General features: G+C 43.2%; 1 protein-coding gene across 5 annotated transcripts in view; it reads right to left on the reverse strand.

The window, feature by feature from the left end:
• SLC39A5 (solute carrier family 39 member 5) overlaps window positions 1–16,253 on the reverse strand; it is a 162,241-nt gene that overhangs the window by 52,428 nt on the left and 93,560 nt on the right. For all 5 annotated transcript variants that reach the window (XM_077483387.1, XM_077483386.1, XM_077483384.1 and 2 more), the window contains exons 9-10: window positions 10,980–11,177; window positions 4,625–4,705 (exon numbers count right to left, since the gene is read on the reverse strand). In XM_077483387.1, the coding sequence (XP_077339513.1) occupies window positions 4,625–4,705; window positions 10,980–11,177 (279 nt within the window). The remainder of the gene's footprint in view (window positions 1–4,624; window positions 4,706–10,979; window positions 11,178–16,253) is intronic.

Consider the following 16,253-nt stretch of genomic DNA (forward strand, 5'->3'; position numbering starts at 1 on the left):
AGGGATGATTCATTAGAAAAGGAACAGTTTAGTACTCACGGAGCTTATACGGCACTCAGCTGCAGGTGCAGGAGATCTCTGGATCAGCGGGGCGGCAGGGTACTCAGCCATTGAGAGGCCTCAGCTGGCGAGGTAAAGAACCGCGTGGCTTCACCACCCTGCACACGGTGGCGCGCTGGGAATAACATACTGTAATTAATGGCCTTGGCTCGCAGAGCCTGTTTCACCTCGTCAAATGATCTCTGAAGCTTTTGGGTGTCAACCAAGAAGTCCGGAAAAAACATCAGACGCGTGGACTCATGTCGGATCTCCTGCATCTTTCTGGCTTCTCGTAGGATTAGGTCCCGATCGCGGAAGTTTAACAGCCTAAATATGATGGTGAGCAGTATCCTGTGTGCCTGCTCCACCACGAAGAAGGACGAGAAGCCTGCCTAAGGAAAAGTGTGTGGAGCAGCTGCTCCACATAGGCCAATGGGTCAGGCCCCTCCGATCCTTCCGGGGGTCTACAATCTGTAGATTGTTTTGCCGATTGCGATTTTCCGCATCTTAGGTTTTGGCTTCAGGGGATCTCACCCTCACCTGGAGTGTATGTAGGGAGGCTGTGTGGTCATGGACTGTGTCCTCCATATCACCGATCTGACGCTCCTTCTCTGTCACTCTCTGGCAGTTCTTTTCAAAATCCTGCCGGATCCAACTGACCTCCAGCTGGACCATGTCGATCTTGGTGGCGAGATCCGACAGTGAGGACTGGCAGCCGGTGATTGCCCGCATGAGGGCTTCAAAGTTGCTCTGTTCTACGAGCACAGGATGTAGGGTCTCCGTCTGGGAGGCCATGTTGTACTTGTTGGCCACATGTGCCGCCGTCCCTTCCAGAGACTTGGTGGATTTGGGAGCGTTCCCCTGCTTCTGCGCCTTAGATTTGTTCCCAGTCCGTTTTCATTCCTTGCCGGGGATGATCCGGGGGGTATTATAGCAGATTTATGAAGTCCCAAGTTGTGAAAACAGGATAAAATCCCCCCAATGGATGCGGAGCTCCTCAACTATGCGTCCTATACCGCCGCCATCTTGGCCACACAATATCATGGACATTTTAAAACTGGTAATGCAGGAACCAGGACCCAGGCTGCACAAAGGCAGGAGAAAAATAGAGAAGTATGAATGTTTACTGCCTATACAGGTTTATAGATCACTTTAACTACCCTTTAGGAAAAAGTTTCCCCATGGGAAACTGCCAACAAACCTTACCTACTCTTTCCAAAAAATATATAAAGAATGTTTTGCGTTTTAAGCTGAACTCTGGGGAAAAAAAAAAATAATAATAATTTTGAAATTTTCAACATAAGAAAAGGCTAAACTAATAATAAGCTAAACTAAATAATAATAAAGTAATAATAAATAATAATAAACAGTCATAAAGTAATACATTTATAAGCTAAACTAAAGATGGGTGTTCCATGTGCAACTTTTCCTGCATTCCCTAAAACTGTTAGTTCATTTACTCCCATACACTACTGTAGGTGGCGCACATCCATCACTGAAAATTCCAGCTCACGCTGGAGCACAGTTCTCATAGTGGGTTGCTCACTTTATACCTCCTCCATTCATCATAATTTTCACTAAATATGGGGCTTTCTGTGATTAAAGGAGGAGCGCATAAACAGTACAATCACCCATCTTCCAGTCACAAGATACCTTCCATTCACACTTACTCTTATAATGTTCATTTTTAATGCTTTTATCCTACAATACCAGAGAATTGCCCCACAAGCCAATGTATTGCAAAAGCATAGCAGAGTCCATGACTTTGAATATGTATGCAAATCTGGTGTTCTGACTGTGCTTACTGCATTTGCTGGTCAGTGGCTCAAATAGTAGTGCAGCTGCAGCCACTAAACTAGCATCTTTAGATAGCAGCAACTTTTCTCTTCATTACGTTTAATTTAGTTTAGCATGTAAAGCATTCTGTACACGTCTTTACATGCACATTGCTTTTCTTCTATATATTTGTCATAGGCCGTTGCTATCCATAACATTGTATACAGCCAAAGAAAGGAGACTTTAAAGCCGAGTTCCAACCAAAAGTGGAAGCTCCTCTGATCTATCTCCTCCCCCCTCTCTGGTGACACATTTGGCACCTTTGGGGGGAGGGGGAGGGGAGAGCGAGTACCTGTTTTTGACAGGTACCCATTCCCACCTCTGAGAGATCTCGCTTTCCACTAGATCACTTCCAACTAGAAGTCGCTGATCGCTGCCATTACTACTAATAAATAAATAAATTAAAAATATCCCATAGTTTGTAGACGCTATAACTTTTGCATGAACCAATCAATATACACTTATTGGGATTTTTTTTTTTGCCAAAAAACATGTAGCAGAATACATATTGACCTTAACTGATGAATAAATTTGATTTTTTTTGTTGGGTATATTTAAAGTGGTTGTAAACCCTTACAGAGCACTTTGACCTACAGGTAAGCCTAGATTAAGGCTTACCTGTAGGTCCAAGAAATATCTCCTAAACCTGTACTGAGAATGTCGCTGTTAACAGCAATATGCCGTTAGTGGCGGCTCCCGTGCGCATGCACAGGAGTGACATCATCGCGGCTCTGGCCAATCACAGCGCTGGAGCCACAATACCCGGAAAGAAGATGGACGCTCAGTGGAATAGGGGACAGCGGTGACATTGCTGGCTCCTGTGTCAGGTAAGTGATGCATAGTAGCTCATTATGCTTTACCTTTGAAGGGAAACAAAGAGGAAGTAAAACCCATCAAGGTTTACTTCCTCTTTAATAGCAGAAAGTAAAAATTTTTTTGGGGGTTTTTAGTGCAAAGAATAAAAACCACAGAGGTGTTCAAATGGCCAAAATAAAGCTCTATTTGTGGGGGAAAAAAAGGCATGAATTTTATTTGGGTACAGTGTTGCATGTTCATGAAATTGTCAGTTAAAGTAACGCAGTACTGTATCGCGAAAAATGGCCTGCTTAGGAAGGGGGGGGGGGTAACCCTTCAGGTGCAGTGGCAGTGATTAAAGGAGAATTAAAAAAATATTAGTTAAAAAGTGCTTTTTTTTTACCACTACTATTTGTTCCAAATCAGGGACAGTCCCTCAAAATCAGTTGAGAACTATTGAAAAGACCTTTAGACGTAACCTACATTCTCTTGGCACCTCTCCACCACGCACAGCAACACATTTTTTTTGTAATTCTTTTGTCTAAACAAAATTATACAGTACAACCTAGGCAAGAAAAAAAAAAACTTAAAGAGGTACAAAGATAACCAAAGTTCAGTATGGCGTATAGACGTTGGGGTCTGCTTAGCTATAATATACATACAAAAGTAAAATAAACATTGAATCAGCAGCCACTGGTCTAAGAAATGTAACAAACTTTAAATCGGTTATCAGCAGACAAAACAAATATCCTAACTAGAGATGACGGGTAGCGCCAACAAATGTCCATATTTGGGAAATAGTTAAAAAAAATCCTGGGGTTGCTTAAAGAACCCCAAGGACCAGAAAAGTATCTTCAGGAATGAGTCACCAAAAAGACCAAATGGTATGAATATTATAACAGCTTAGAACCAGAGATGATATGCCACACAGTTACAGAAGGGAAAAAAGAGGGTAAAGAAAGGGTGACAAAATAGAGGGTGGGGGAGGATCTCTTGCCCAGGGTCATAATCTAGCTAGTCCCAGTAGTTCAACTTAGTTCAACCTCCTGTAGTTAGGCATCAGTGTATATAAAAGGTTGCTAAGGCCTAAGTGTCACGAAAGGTCTCCTCTCGATTGTATAAGGTGGCCGTATGATCCTCCATGTCCCTGAGTTCATTAATTTTGGAATGCCAAAGAGACCTCGAAGGTGGAGTCACAGATCTCCAGCGCAAAGGAATACAAACCTTTGCAGCATTCAACAGATCGTGAGAGAGGCCTTATATTTTTTGATGGACCGTTCTATGCCCTTGTACACACGGTCGGACATTCCGACGGAAAAAGGCCGATAGGACCGTGTTGTCGGATAAGCCGACAGTGTGTGGGCTCCATCGGACTGTTTCCGTCTGAGTATCCGACGGACCAAGTTTTCCAGCTGGGCTATAAAATTTTCCAACAACATGATGCAATCGGACTTTGTCCGATCATGTGTAGAGAATTCTGATTGGACAAAGTGCCACGCATGCTCAGATCAAATTCCTAGACCAAAGCTATTGGCTACTAGCCTGAACGTAGTCCCGTCCTAACGAAATAACGTCATCACGTTAAGTACGATCTGATTTTCTGACAACTTTGTCTGACTGTGTGTATGCAACAGTTTCGTAAAAAATCAGTCGGACAAAATCCGACAGATTTGGTTGTCGGAATGTCCGACCGTGTGTACAAGGGCTATGAGGTGCAGCAGGCACGCCGCCGGGTTTCCTACTAGATCAAAATTGATCAGATCTTTGTTGGTACAGGCTACCCCCTGTCAAGCATCACATTATATTAATATATTGTACCACACTAACTGTACCTAGCCTGGGGCTGAAATACACCCAGTAATTGTTTGGGGAGGTATTGTACCCTAATACCTCTTTTTTTTATTCCAGGTCTGAATGAGCCCAAAATATAGACGGTAATAGTTTCATTACTTACCAAGCTCATGGGGCAATTCATGACAAAACACTGCAATGGTTGTGCTGAAGCCCCCAGATATGCCTGCAGAAAAAGCAGCGCCTATAGAGAAAAGTATATATTAGTTCTGTTTTGGCAACTTAATTTCACCACAGCATTCCACAGGAAAAGAAAAATAACTTTTTCTTCCCTACCCTGGCACAAGTCCTTAAACAGCTTAGCAGTGGAAGACTATACTGTGAATTAACTCAAAGAATTGCAGGTATAGAGATTCTGTATGACATTGCCCTAACCCAGGAGCATAACAACAAATTATTGCTCTGTCACAACTTACAACAATGTGGGGTGAATTTACTAAAACTGGAAAGTGCAAAATCTGGTGCAGCTGTGCGTGGTACCTGTGACGGGAGTCACTTTTGGGCGCAGTGTGACCAAGAAAATAATGAAACCTGTATCTGCCATATTTGAAATAGTGGCTGATTCATAATGCTGGGACAAATACTGTTAGGAGATGCTGATGTCAATTCCAGCCACCTGTCTCTGTCTGTGTCAGCTATAATGTAAATTAGTCTAGTATGACTTGTCAAAGAGTCTTTTACTCATTGTGCTAATTAACCCTGCAATTGTATGAAGGAGTTCTGTGTTGAGATGTATGATAATGTGTATTGTATAGTTGGTGAGCTAGGAGACGTGAAGTCTGTCCTAAAGGTCATGTCTCTGAGTCACCTAGGCTGTCTAAAATATTAGATAATTAGCTCATGTTAATTAGGGTTCTGGTCACAGGTTGTATTTTAATCCTGCTGTATATATTTGTGTGAGATCTCAAAATAAAGATTAATTCCTGTTTGACCGTCAATACAGAGCCTCGTCTCATACTTGGGGGAGAATTGTTGTATGGGTTTCTTGTTCAGCTGATTGAAGTGTTTGGTAGCTGTTTTGGGTTCGGAAATGGAATGTCCTAAACGTCTTTAACCCCTTTCATACATGGGGTGTAGTTACAGTACCCAATCAACTTAAAGCAGAGTTTCTGCTTTAAGGACTCCTCGCCCCCTTATAAGCCACATTTGGCATGTCACTTTTTTTGTCACCTAGTTTTGACAGGTACCCAGCTCCCACTTCCACTCAGGCTGCCTAGGCAACTCGAGCAGAAGTTCTCCTCCCCCTTCTGTTACAGCCGGGTAACCACACTTGTGATGCCGGCACCGGGGAGAGGCGAGGGAGAGAATCGAGGGTTCAGGTGGCCGCATCGCTGAATCATGGGACAGGTAAGTGTGTGTTTATTAAAAGTCAGCAGCTACACTCTTTGTAGCTGCTGACTTTAAAAAACACAAAAATGTCTGGAACTCCGCTTTAAGCTTGTTCAATTAAAGCGGAGTTCCACCCAAAAATGGAACTTCCGCTTTAAGTGATGGTGACCCCCTGACATGCCACATTTGGCATGTCATTTTTTTTTTGGGGGGGGGGGGGAGTGGATACCTTCTTAATAAAGAGTGCAATGTACTAAAACATGCATGCATTACCATACTCCTTACTCACTGCAGTGCACTGCAAGGAAAAATCTGACAGCAGTGTGAATGAACAATTAAGCATAAACGCCAGGGACGTGCAGTCAGGGGAGGCAGGTAAGGCAGAGCCTCACTTGCCATAAACATTAAAAAAAGACTGAGGGTTGTAGCTCGGTGAGCTGGGGTCACAGAGACCCCAAATTTGGTAGGTAGCTGAAGTTCTACCCCACCAATGGTCAAAATTTGGGGCCCCTGCCACCTATAGTTCCGGAGATACAGGGCTTCTTATGGAGTCTGTCAGAAGCTACATACAGAGCGGCCAGTTAAAATACAAGCTGGCACACTCTATTTGAAGTAGATTGAGAGGATGAGCTCACAGTGCCTTTCCTCACTTCTTGTCAGAGGCACTAATCTTAATGGACAGCTTGGAGCTTTGGACCAATGGTAAAGCACCGTTGGAACAAGCTGTCCAATATAAATTCTGCAGTGGATGCTTGCCTTTCTCTGCAGTGTCATAGAAGGGGGCATGTGTCTAATGGACACATGCTCCCTTCCAGCCCAGCCCTCTAGAAGGAAAAAGAATGGCTTTATGGTATAAGATTTACCCATAATCCCATGTTTTTCTCAGTTAAGAGGGGGAATGAGAATCTGCTGCCTGCTGAAAAGGTACTGTTTTCAATTATACCATAATAATATATGATTTAGCTTGATTAACCACTTAACCGGCCCATAGCCGAATGACGGCGACAGGGCGGTTGTTTAACTCTGAGAGGCCATCATATGACGTCCTCCCAGAATTCCGCTCTGACGCCCCCCCTGGGGCGCGCACTCGAGAGCATCCTGTGCTCATCGCGGCCGTTTACCACGTGATCGCTCTGTCAAATAACGGAGCGATCACTTGTAAACAAATGTTATGATGCCGGCTCCTCCCTCCCCTCTCTGTACCGATCGGTACAGCGGAGGGGGAAGAGATCGATATCAGCAGCACTGTGGGCTGCATCTGCAGTGCCCATATCGCTGCTCACCGACAACCCCTCAATACCCTGGCAATACCCTGCAATACCAGCCAATACCCTGCAATGCCAGCCAATACCCTGCAATGCCAGCCAATACCCTGCAATACCAACCAATACCCTGCAATACCAGTAAATACTCTGCAGTACCAGCTAATACTGTGCAGTACCAGCTAATACTCTGCAGTACCCGCCAATACTCTGCAGTACAATTCCAGCCAATACTCTGCAATACCCTGCCAATACTCGGAGATACCCTGCAATACCCAGCCATAGACTCCCCCCCCCCCCCCCCCGCCACCCTCCGGTGCTTCTATCGACTCGCCAATACGATCAAAGCCAGAATCTTTTTTTTTTTTTTTTATTTCAGGCTACCCAGCCTAGAGGTGAGATGCGGGGTCTTATTGAACCCATATCTCACTGTAAAGAGATCCTGTCATGCCATATTCCTATTACAAGGGATGTTTACATTCCTTGTAATAGGAATAAAAGTGATCAAAAAATTTATTTTTGGGGAAAAAAACTAAAATAAATAAAGTAAAATGAACAATAAAAAAAAATACAAATTTAAAGCGCCCCTGTCCCCATGTGCTCGCATGCAGAAGTGAACGCATACGTAAGTCCCGCCCACATATAGAAACGGTGTTCAAGCCACATGTGTGAGATATTGCTGCGAACGTTAGAGCGAGAGCAATAATTCTAGCCCTAGACCTCCTCTGTAACTCAAAACATGTAACCAGTAAAAAAATGTAAAGTGTCGCCTATGGGGATTTTTAAGTGTGCAATTTTGAAGAGTGACATGTTAGGTATCTATTTACTCGGCGTAACTTCATCTTTCACATTATGCAAAAATTGGGCTGACTTTTTTTTTTTTTTTAAAGCACAAGTTTTTTTTCCCCCCCAAAAAAAACGCGTTTGAAAAATTGCTGCGCAAATACCGTGCGAGATAAAAAGTTGCAATGACCACCATTGTATTCTCCAGGGTGTTTGCTAAAAATATATATATATATATATAATGTTTTGGGGTTCTATGTAATTTTCTAGCAAATAAATGATGATTTTTACATGTAGGAGAGAAATGTTAGAATTGTCCTGGGTGCTCCAGAACGCCTGATGGTGCTTCCTGCATGTTGGGCTTCTGTATGTGGCCACATTGTGTAAAAGTCTCACACATGTGGTATTGCCATACTCGGAAGTAATAGCAGAATGTGTTTTGGGGTGTAATTTGTGGTATGCATATGCTGTGTGTGAGAAATAAACTGATAATATGACAATTTTGTGAAAAAAAAAAAAAAGTTAAAAAAAATCTTGATTTTGCAAAGAATTGTGGGAAAAAATGACAACTTCAAAAAACTCATCATGCCTCTTACTAAATACCTTGGAATTTCTGCTTTCCAAAAAAGGGTCATTTGGGGGGTATTTGTACTTTTATGGCATGTTAGGGTCTCAAGAATTTAAATAGGCCGTCAGTACTTCAGGTGTGATCAATTTTCAGATATTGGCACCATAGCTTGTGGACTCTATAACTTTCACAAAGACCAAATAATATCCAGCAATTTTGGCCAAAATTTATGAAGAAAAATTACTAATCTGCAAAATTTTATAACAAATGAAGAAAAATTCATTTTTTTACAGAATTTTGTCTTTTTTCTTTTATAGCACAAAAAATAAAAAACCCAGCGGTGATTAAATACCACCAAAAGAAAGCTCTATTTGTGTGAAAAAAAGGACAAAAATTTCATATGGGTACAGTGTTGATTGATTGAGTAATTGTCATTTAAAATGTGAGAGCACCGAAAGCTGAAAATTGGTCTGGTTATTAAGGGTGTTTAAGTGCTCAGTGGTCAAGTGGTTAAATAATAAATTATTATGTTTTATCTATTTACTGTGAAATTACTGGTTTGAAGTTATAACTTCAAGCTTTGGTAATTTGTACATTAAAAACCAAAAAATGTAGTGCTTAAAATAGAAAACACCTAGTGGAGAGAAGTGTTATTATAACACACAAAAAATATAAATGTAATAGATAGCGTAGCCAAGCTACACTAAATAAAGGCAAGTGCACTTAGTATAACTACACAAGTGTGAAAAAGTCTTTGTGACCCGTGACATGAAGCAAGTTTATTGCGAAACATGTCGGGTACATGGCCTGCAGACTTTCTACGCTTTTTTTATTGATATCTGTATTTTTGTACCCTTCTTCATTGAGGGTTTGTACATACATGTATCTTGTTTTTTGTTTTTTATTTGTTTTAATAAAACATTTCCTATCGGATTAATCTGCTCTATGAAGAGGCTTTTTGTTTTTTCCCTCTTTTTCTGTTTGCATTTTTTACGCACCTATTGGGGGTGTGATTGTCCTTTTTACCACCTTGGAGCTGAAAAAACGTCCCGGATTGGATACCCCGAGATTGGATGGTGTATTGGCATAGCTGAGGTTTACATCACCTGGATGGAGGAATTGCTGTCTATCGCAATTTGATGTCTGAATGACTCACCACCAAGGTGTGTGGGTCCACACCTTCGGGTAAGCGTATCCATTACCTTTCCTGTTTATAACGTGGTATCTGTATGAAGGGTGACATCCAGCTGCTGTCTTCACCTCTGGGGTATTTTGACGTGTGACATTGCAACAGATCCTGACTACTCTCTACCGTGAAGTGATCATCTAGGATTATAGAGACTATTGTCTTTTCTTATGTAGGGTCTTGGTATAGTCCCAGGCCACTTGGTACATCCATTATTTGAACTTTTTTCGTTTTTTCATGTCACGCGTCACAAAGACTTTTTCACACTTGTGTAGTTATACTAAGTGCACTTGCCTTTATTTAGTGTAGCTTGGCTACGCTATCTATTACATTTATATTTTTTGTGTGTTATAATAACACTTCTCTCCACGAGGTGTTTTCTATTTTAAGCGCTACATTTTTTGGTTTTTATGTTTTATGCAATTATATTATTGTTATTGTTTTATTGTGTTTTGAATTTCTGGTAGCGCAGTTATATTTTATTTTAGGAATTTGTACATTAGGCCACCTGCTTGAGTACAGTTTTTGAAAATATAGTAAATTACCTTAAAAACAATATATAATAATTATTTGTATATTACTTACTTATGGTAATTAACCACTTGCCACCCAGCCCAATTCTGACACTTCTCTCCCATGGATGTAAAAATCCTCATTTTGTTTTGCTAGAAAAATACTTAGAACCCCAAAACATTATATATTTTTTTTTTAGCAGACACCCTAGGGAATAAAATGGTGGTCGTTGCAACTTTTTATGTCACACATTATTTGCGCAGCAGTTTTTCAAATGCATTTTTTTTTTTTAAAGAAAGAAACTGTTTCATGACTATAAAAAAAGTCACTAAAGTTAGCCGAATTTTTTGGTATATTGTGAAAAATGATGTTACGCCAAGTAAATAGATACCCAACATGTCACACTTTAAAATTGCGCACACTCGTAGAATGACGCCAAACGTCGGTACTTAAAAATCTCCATAGGCGACGCTTTAACATTTTTTACAGGTTACGTGTTTAGCGTTGCTGAGGAGGGCTAGTGCTAGAATTATTGCTCTCGCTTTAATGTTTGCAGCGTATATAACGGTTTGAATCTCCAAATTGATTTCAGCTTGCAACTTCATTTAACAGAAGTCAGTGCAAGTCACAATAAAATCACAGAAACATAGAGCAGGAATCTTTTTCAAAGTCACTGTGACTTGAGTCACAAAGATTTGAATGGTTCCATTGCTGAAAATAGGGTGCGACTTGCCATGGGATTTTGAACTATCAAATCACATGATAAAATGCAGTGTGAATGAGGGCTTAGGCAGTTGCGGAGTTCATATCAGCTCACCTATTGCCAAGCCATCTGTGAAATTATGTATTCCATCTCCAAGAAGAACCATCCATACAAACTCTGCAATGCCATCACTGGATGCACTGTGTGAGTGTCCTGAGTGACCGTGATGACTGCTTCCTATTTCTTCCATCTGAATGTCGTGTCTTTGCTTACAAATAGTCTGCACTCCAGAAGACTCACAAAACTCAGAATCTTGAGAGAAAAAAAAAAACATATGTAAGCCATTAATTCTAAAAAGACCTTCAAGAAGAACTCTGAAATATGTTTAAAAGAGGAATGCATATTTCCTGACAGACTCCATGGCAGCCTACGTATGGGTTAATCCCGCCTCTCATACCTCATAGGTCCCCACTCCCATAAATCTTTGCTTCTGAACAGAGACTGTGTTCCTTTTTTGTCCTCCTCCTAGGACCAAGGTGTTTGCTTACCTTATGAAGAGTTCCGGTCCAGTCCTGTTTGCACAAAGATCCTGATGGTGGTTATGGATTCCAGCAGTCCCAGCTATTAGCCGGGTGGAGACGGGTGATATATGCGATGCCATGAAGAGCTTACTAACCTGCCATTGGCAGGCAAGCGGCAATTTGGCCATACATCCTTTGCTATTAGCAGGAGGCCTCTGTTTTGATGTCCCGTTCATGCAGTGGGTGGAGTACCCCCAGTCAGGATGGATTGGGATCGTGCCGTGGCGGTATCGTATTGGTTTTATCATTTATCATTATGGCAGCCTGTTTTTGTGTGTTGTTTGTCATTTCCTTTTTTCCATTTCCTTGTATGTATGGCGGCTGGAGCGCATCTGCGTTCCAGTCCGCCGCCTCTTCCATTCGTTCTGCGCATGCGCGTGCCTCGTTCGGATCGAGGCTTGGTCCGAACGTGCGCAGTTTTCGGAAGACGGCGGTGATCACGCATGCGTGTGAACTCCGCTGACCGACGTTGGGGGGGCATGGTGACGTCACCATCGGCACTAACATTTAAATAGCTGTCAGATACAGCTATGGTTGGGATTGCTCTGCGGGAGAACGGCGGCTTCCTATTGTGCTGTGTGTCTTGCTTAGAGGTATGTTCTGTTCCCCAGTAAGCTCTACTATTTGATTCCTGTTGGATGCTTATGGTGTTTTCGAATCTCTCCAGCATACAGACTTTTTCATTATGAATGTATCATCGCCGCCCAGTGGCCAACCCTTACACTGCAGGTAGGAATATTATTTCCTTCTGCTGGTTTTATTTTGGGTAATTACTTTTGTTTTTCTTGCTGTAGTCTTTTTCTTCTCTATTTAGCCCTTCTAGGTCTGAACGTCATTTGTTGGCATGCAAAGATACTGACCAGTCTAGGTTACAACATCGTCATTCTACGTCAAGTTCTAGACGCTCTAGATCACCCTCCAGACACCATAAAGATAGGTCAAGATCTGGATCTGGTCGTCATTCAACCCACCGTTCCAGCCGCTCAGAGAAAGCCTGCTGGGGTTGTAAAACTCACGTTCCAGAGGGTAAATCTCTCTGTGAGTCTTGTTATTCTAGAGCTATGAAGGAAAGAGGAGCCGGAGACCAGCAAGTGGAAGCATTGGTCAGGAAGGTGGTTCAAGAGTCTCTGAACAAAGCAGAGTCCGATCGGATGTTTAATCCTCCTTCCGTTACAGCTCTAGTCGATGTAGACGCAGACCCTGTAATTCCGGGTCCCTCCAGACAGTGTCTCTCCAAGTGAGTCTTCGGACAGTGAGATTGATGAATCGACTGCAAGCTTCGATTTTTCTCTTGTTCCGCAGCTGGTCAGAGCAGTCAAAGATGCTCTAAAATGGGAAGAGCCAGTTGAAGCACCCTCTAAACAGAGGAAGTACTTTAAACACCTTAAGAAGGATCGCCCGAATTTCCCCTTCTTGGGTGAGCTCGGAGAGATTATTTCAGATGAATGGGGAAAAGTGGAGAGGAAGAACTCCTTGATTTCCAAGATTGCCAAAATGTACCCGTTTAAAAGTGAAGACATTAAATATCTGGATTCAGCCCCTCTTATTGATGCGGCACTAATGCGTCTGGTCAGGCATGTTACACTCCCTCTTGAAGATACCATTTCGTTCAAATATGGTTTAGAGAGGAAGATTGACACCGACCTAAAGCGTATTTATATCACTGCAGGCATGGCTTGTAAGCCAGCTCTGGCTCTTGCAGCATTGTCTAAAGCCATGGAGTCTTGGACGGATGATGTTGGTGCAGCTTTGGGAAGCGTTTCGGGAGAACTTATCCGGAATTCACAGTACATGAACTGAAGTTAGCATCAGTCTTTTTGGGAGAAGCATCCTTTGATATTATCCGCCTAGTAGCACGTGTCATGCTCTCCTCAGTTACTGCGAAGCGCGCTTCGTGGCTTCGTCCGTGGGTTGCAGATCCTGCCTCTAAGCAGGCATTGGTGTAAGATTCCCTTTGAAGGGTCCTCCCTCTTCGGGGATAAGCTTGATTCTGCCATTACCCGTGCTACTGGAGGTAAATCAGGGTTCTTACCCCAGGATCGTCGCCTCTTGAATCAGAGGAAAGTTCAGCCTAGACAAGAACAGGAGCGTGCTAGAGATGCTCGCCGTTACAGACCTGGTCGGGAATTTAGGAAGAACTGGAGAAGAACTCAGTCTTCAGGCCAAAAATCCTCTAAGTCAACTGCATCAGGGGGACAAGAGGCTTCTAAGTCCTTTTGATATAGGGCCTGTCCAGACGGAGCAAGTAGGGGCTCAGCTACTCCATTTCCGGCACGTCTGGGCAGCCTCGATTCAAGACTATTGGACTGTCAAGACGGTCTCCTCAGGTCATTCCTGGGTGCTCAACAGTCCGCCCATTTATCAGTTTGAACCTGCAATCCTACCACTCGTGGAAGAAGAAAGAAAGGTACTCCTGTCTTAAACAGACTCCCTGTTGGCCCAAGGTGCTGCAATTCCAGTTCCAACCAAGGAGAGATTTCAAGGGGTCTACTCCCCCCTTTTTATGGTCCTCAAAAAGAATGGCTCTTGGAGACCAGTCATCGAGTTAACGCATCTGAACTCCTTCATCAAGAAGGAAAAATTCAAGATGGAGACATTACTAACAATACGTCAGTCAATACAACCAGGCGACTGGTTGATTTCCATAGACTTGAAGGATGCTTATTTCCATGTTCCGATTGCAAAAGAGTTTCAGAAGTACCTTCGGTTCGCAGTGGGCCAATTACATGTTCAATTTGTATGTCTCCCGTTCAGGCTTACAACATCGCATCGAGTGTTTTCGAAGCTCTTACTGGCTGTAGTAGCACTAATCAGGATCAAAGGTATACGATTACACCATTACCTAGACGATCTACTGTTGCTTTCCCAAGACAGAGATCAGCTGCTGATACATCAAACTCAAGTCATCTCTACACTCACGGAATTCGGTTGGCTGTTGAACGGGGAAAAAAGTCATTTGGATCCAACTCAGTCTCTGATTTTTCTCGGAGCCCAGTTCAACACGGTAAAAAGTACCATTTCCCTGCCGGTGGAGAAAATTCCAGTGATCCGAGGCAGGATTCAGCTTGCATTGCATTCTTCTCTTCTCAGAGCCTCGCAGTGCCTCAAGATAATTGGCACTATGGTATCCACAGCCCCCATGATAAAGTGGGCACAATGGAGGATGCGTCCCTTTCAGATGGGTTTTCTTCTACAATGGGACCAGGGGTCTCGAGACCATCTGGTCAGGATAACCCCCTACATGCGGGAGAGTCTCTTCTGGTGGCTTCAACGAAAGAACCTCCTCAATTGCCATTCCATAGCTCCCGTCTCTTGGATCACGGTAACGACGGACGCCAGCAACAGGTGCTGGGGCGCCCTGTGTCTGTCAGAAATAGCCCAAGGCGTATGGGAATTTCCTGCCCGAGACGTAGTTTTGAATGTTCTAGAGCTTCGTGCTGCTCTCCGTGCTCTTCAAGCTTTTCCTCACCTGATTTCAGGGACCTCGGTTCTCCTAAGGCTGGACAACACGACAGCAGTATCTTATATCAAGAGACAAGGGGGCACCCGCAGTCTCTCTCTGCTGAAGGAAGTAAGCCCGATCATGTCCTGGGCTCAGATGAACTGACGGCGGTTTACCTCCCCGGAATTCAGAATGTCCAGGCGGACTTCCTCTCAAGGTTCTCCCTAGACAAAGAGTGGTCTCTCTATCCCGAGGTATTCACATGGATTCTGTCTCTGGGGATCTTGCCAGAAGTGGACCTGTTTTCCTCCCCGTGCAATTTCGTTGTGTCGTTGTCGTTGTCCCCAGGCCTTCGGTATGGATGCACTGACGGATCAATGGAGGTTTTGCACAGCTTATGCCTTTCCCCCAGTTCCGGTCATCCTGTGATTCCTTTCAAGACTCAGGTGGGAGAAAGTCAAGGTGGTGACAGTTGCTCCATTTTGGCCCAACAGGCCGTGGTTTCCGCTCCTAATGCAGCTGAGTTTTCGGGATCCAGTTCCTCTCCCTTCCAGGGCAGATCTCCTGCTACAGGGAACATCTCTTCACCCATGCCCGTCCCATCTTCATCTGATGGTCTGGTTCTTGAAAGGGGAAAATTGGAAGCATTAGGGTGTCCAAGTACTGCTATCGCTACTCTACTGAACACTAGAAGGCCAGGTACTAATAAGGTCTATCAAAGAATCTGGGCGAAGTTTGCTGACTATATTTCTTCCACTGGCAGTTCCTGTAGTGATCCGAAGATTCAAGACATTTTGGGTTTCCTACAGACAGGACTAGACCTATCACTATCCGTGAGTTCCTTACGAGTTCAAATTTCGGCAATTTCGGCATTTACTGGCGTCTCCTGGGCCAAACACCGTCTTATCAGACAGTTTTTCAAGGGAGCAATAAAACTCAGACCCCAGAGAAAACCAAGATTCTCCAAGTGGGATCTTCCTTTTGTCCTGGATTTCTTTTCAGAGGAAAGGCTTGAGCATATGGTTCAATCATCTATTAAGGCTCTTTCTCTCAAAGCTGCTTTCCTGGTGGCCATAACATCGGCCAAGAGGGTCTCTGAGATCAGCTCTCTGGGTTGCAAAGAACCCTTTCTGACGTTCTTTCCGGATCGTGTGGTCTTGGTTCCCATGTTAGGGTCAAATCCTAAGGTCACATCAGTATTTCATGAGAACCAGGAGATTGTTCTTCCTACTTTTCAGACTTCTGAAGATTCTAACATTCATCCTTTAGATGTTGGAGAAGTTCTAAAACAATACTTAGAAAGCACAGCTCGCTTTTGGACTTCTGACCATCTTTTTGTTTACTTTCATGGAAAGAATAAGGGAT

The sequence above is a fragment of the Lithobates pipiens genome, unplaced genomic scaffold (genome assembly GCF_037356315.1).
Source record: "Lithobates pipiens isolate NorthernLeopardFrog02 unplaced genomic scaffold, aLitPip1_a1.2 Scaffold_16, whole genome shotgun sequence".
Lineage (NCBI taxonomy): Eukaryota > Metazoa > Chordata > Amphibia > Anura > Ranidae > Lithobates > Lithobates pipiens.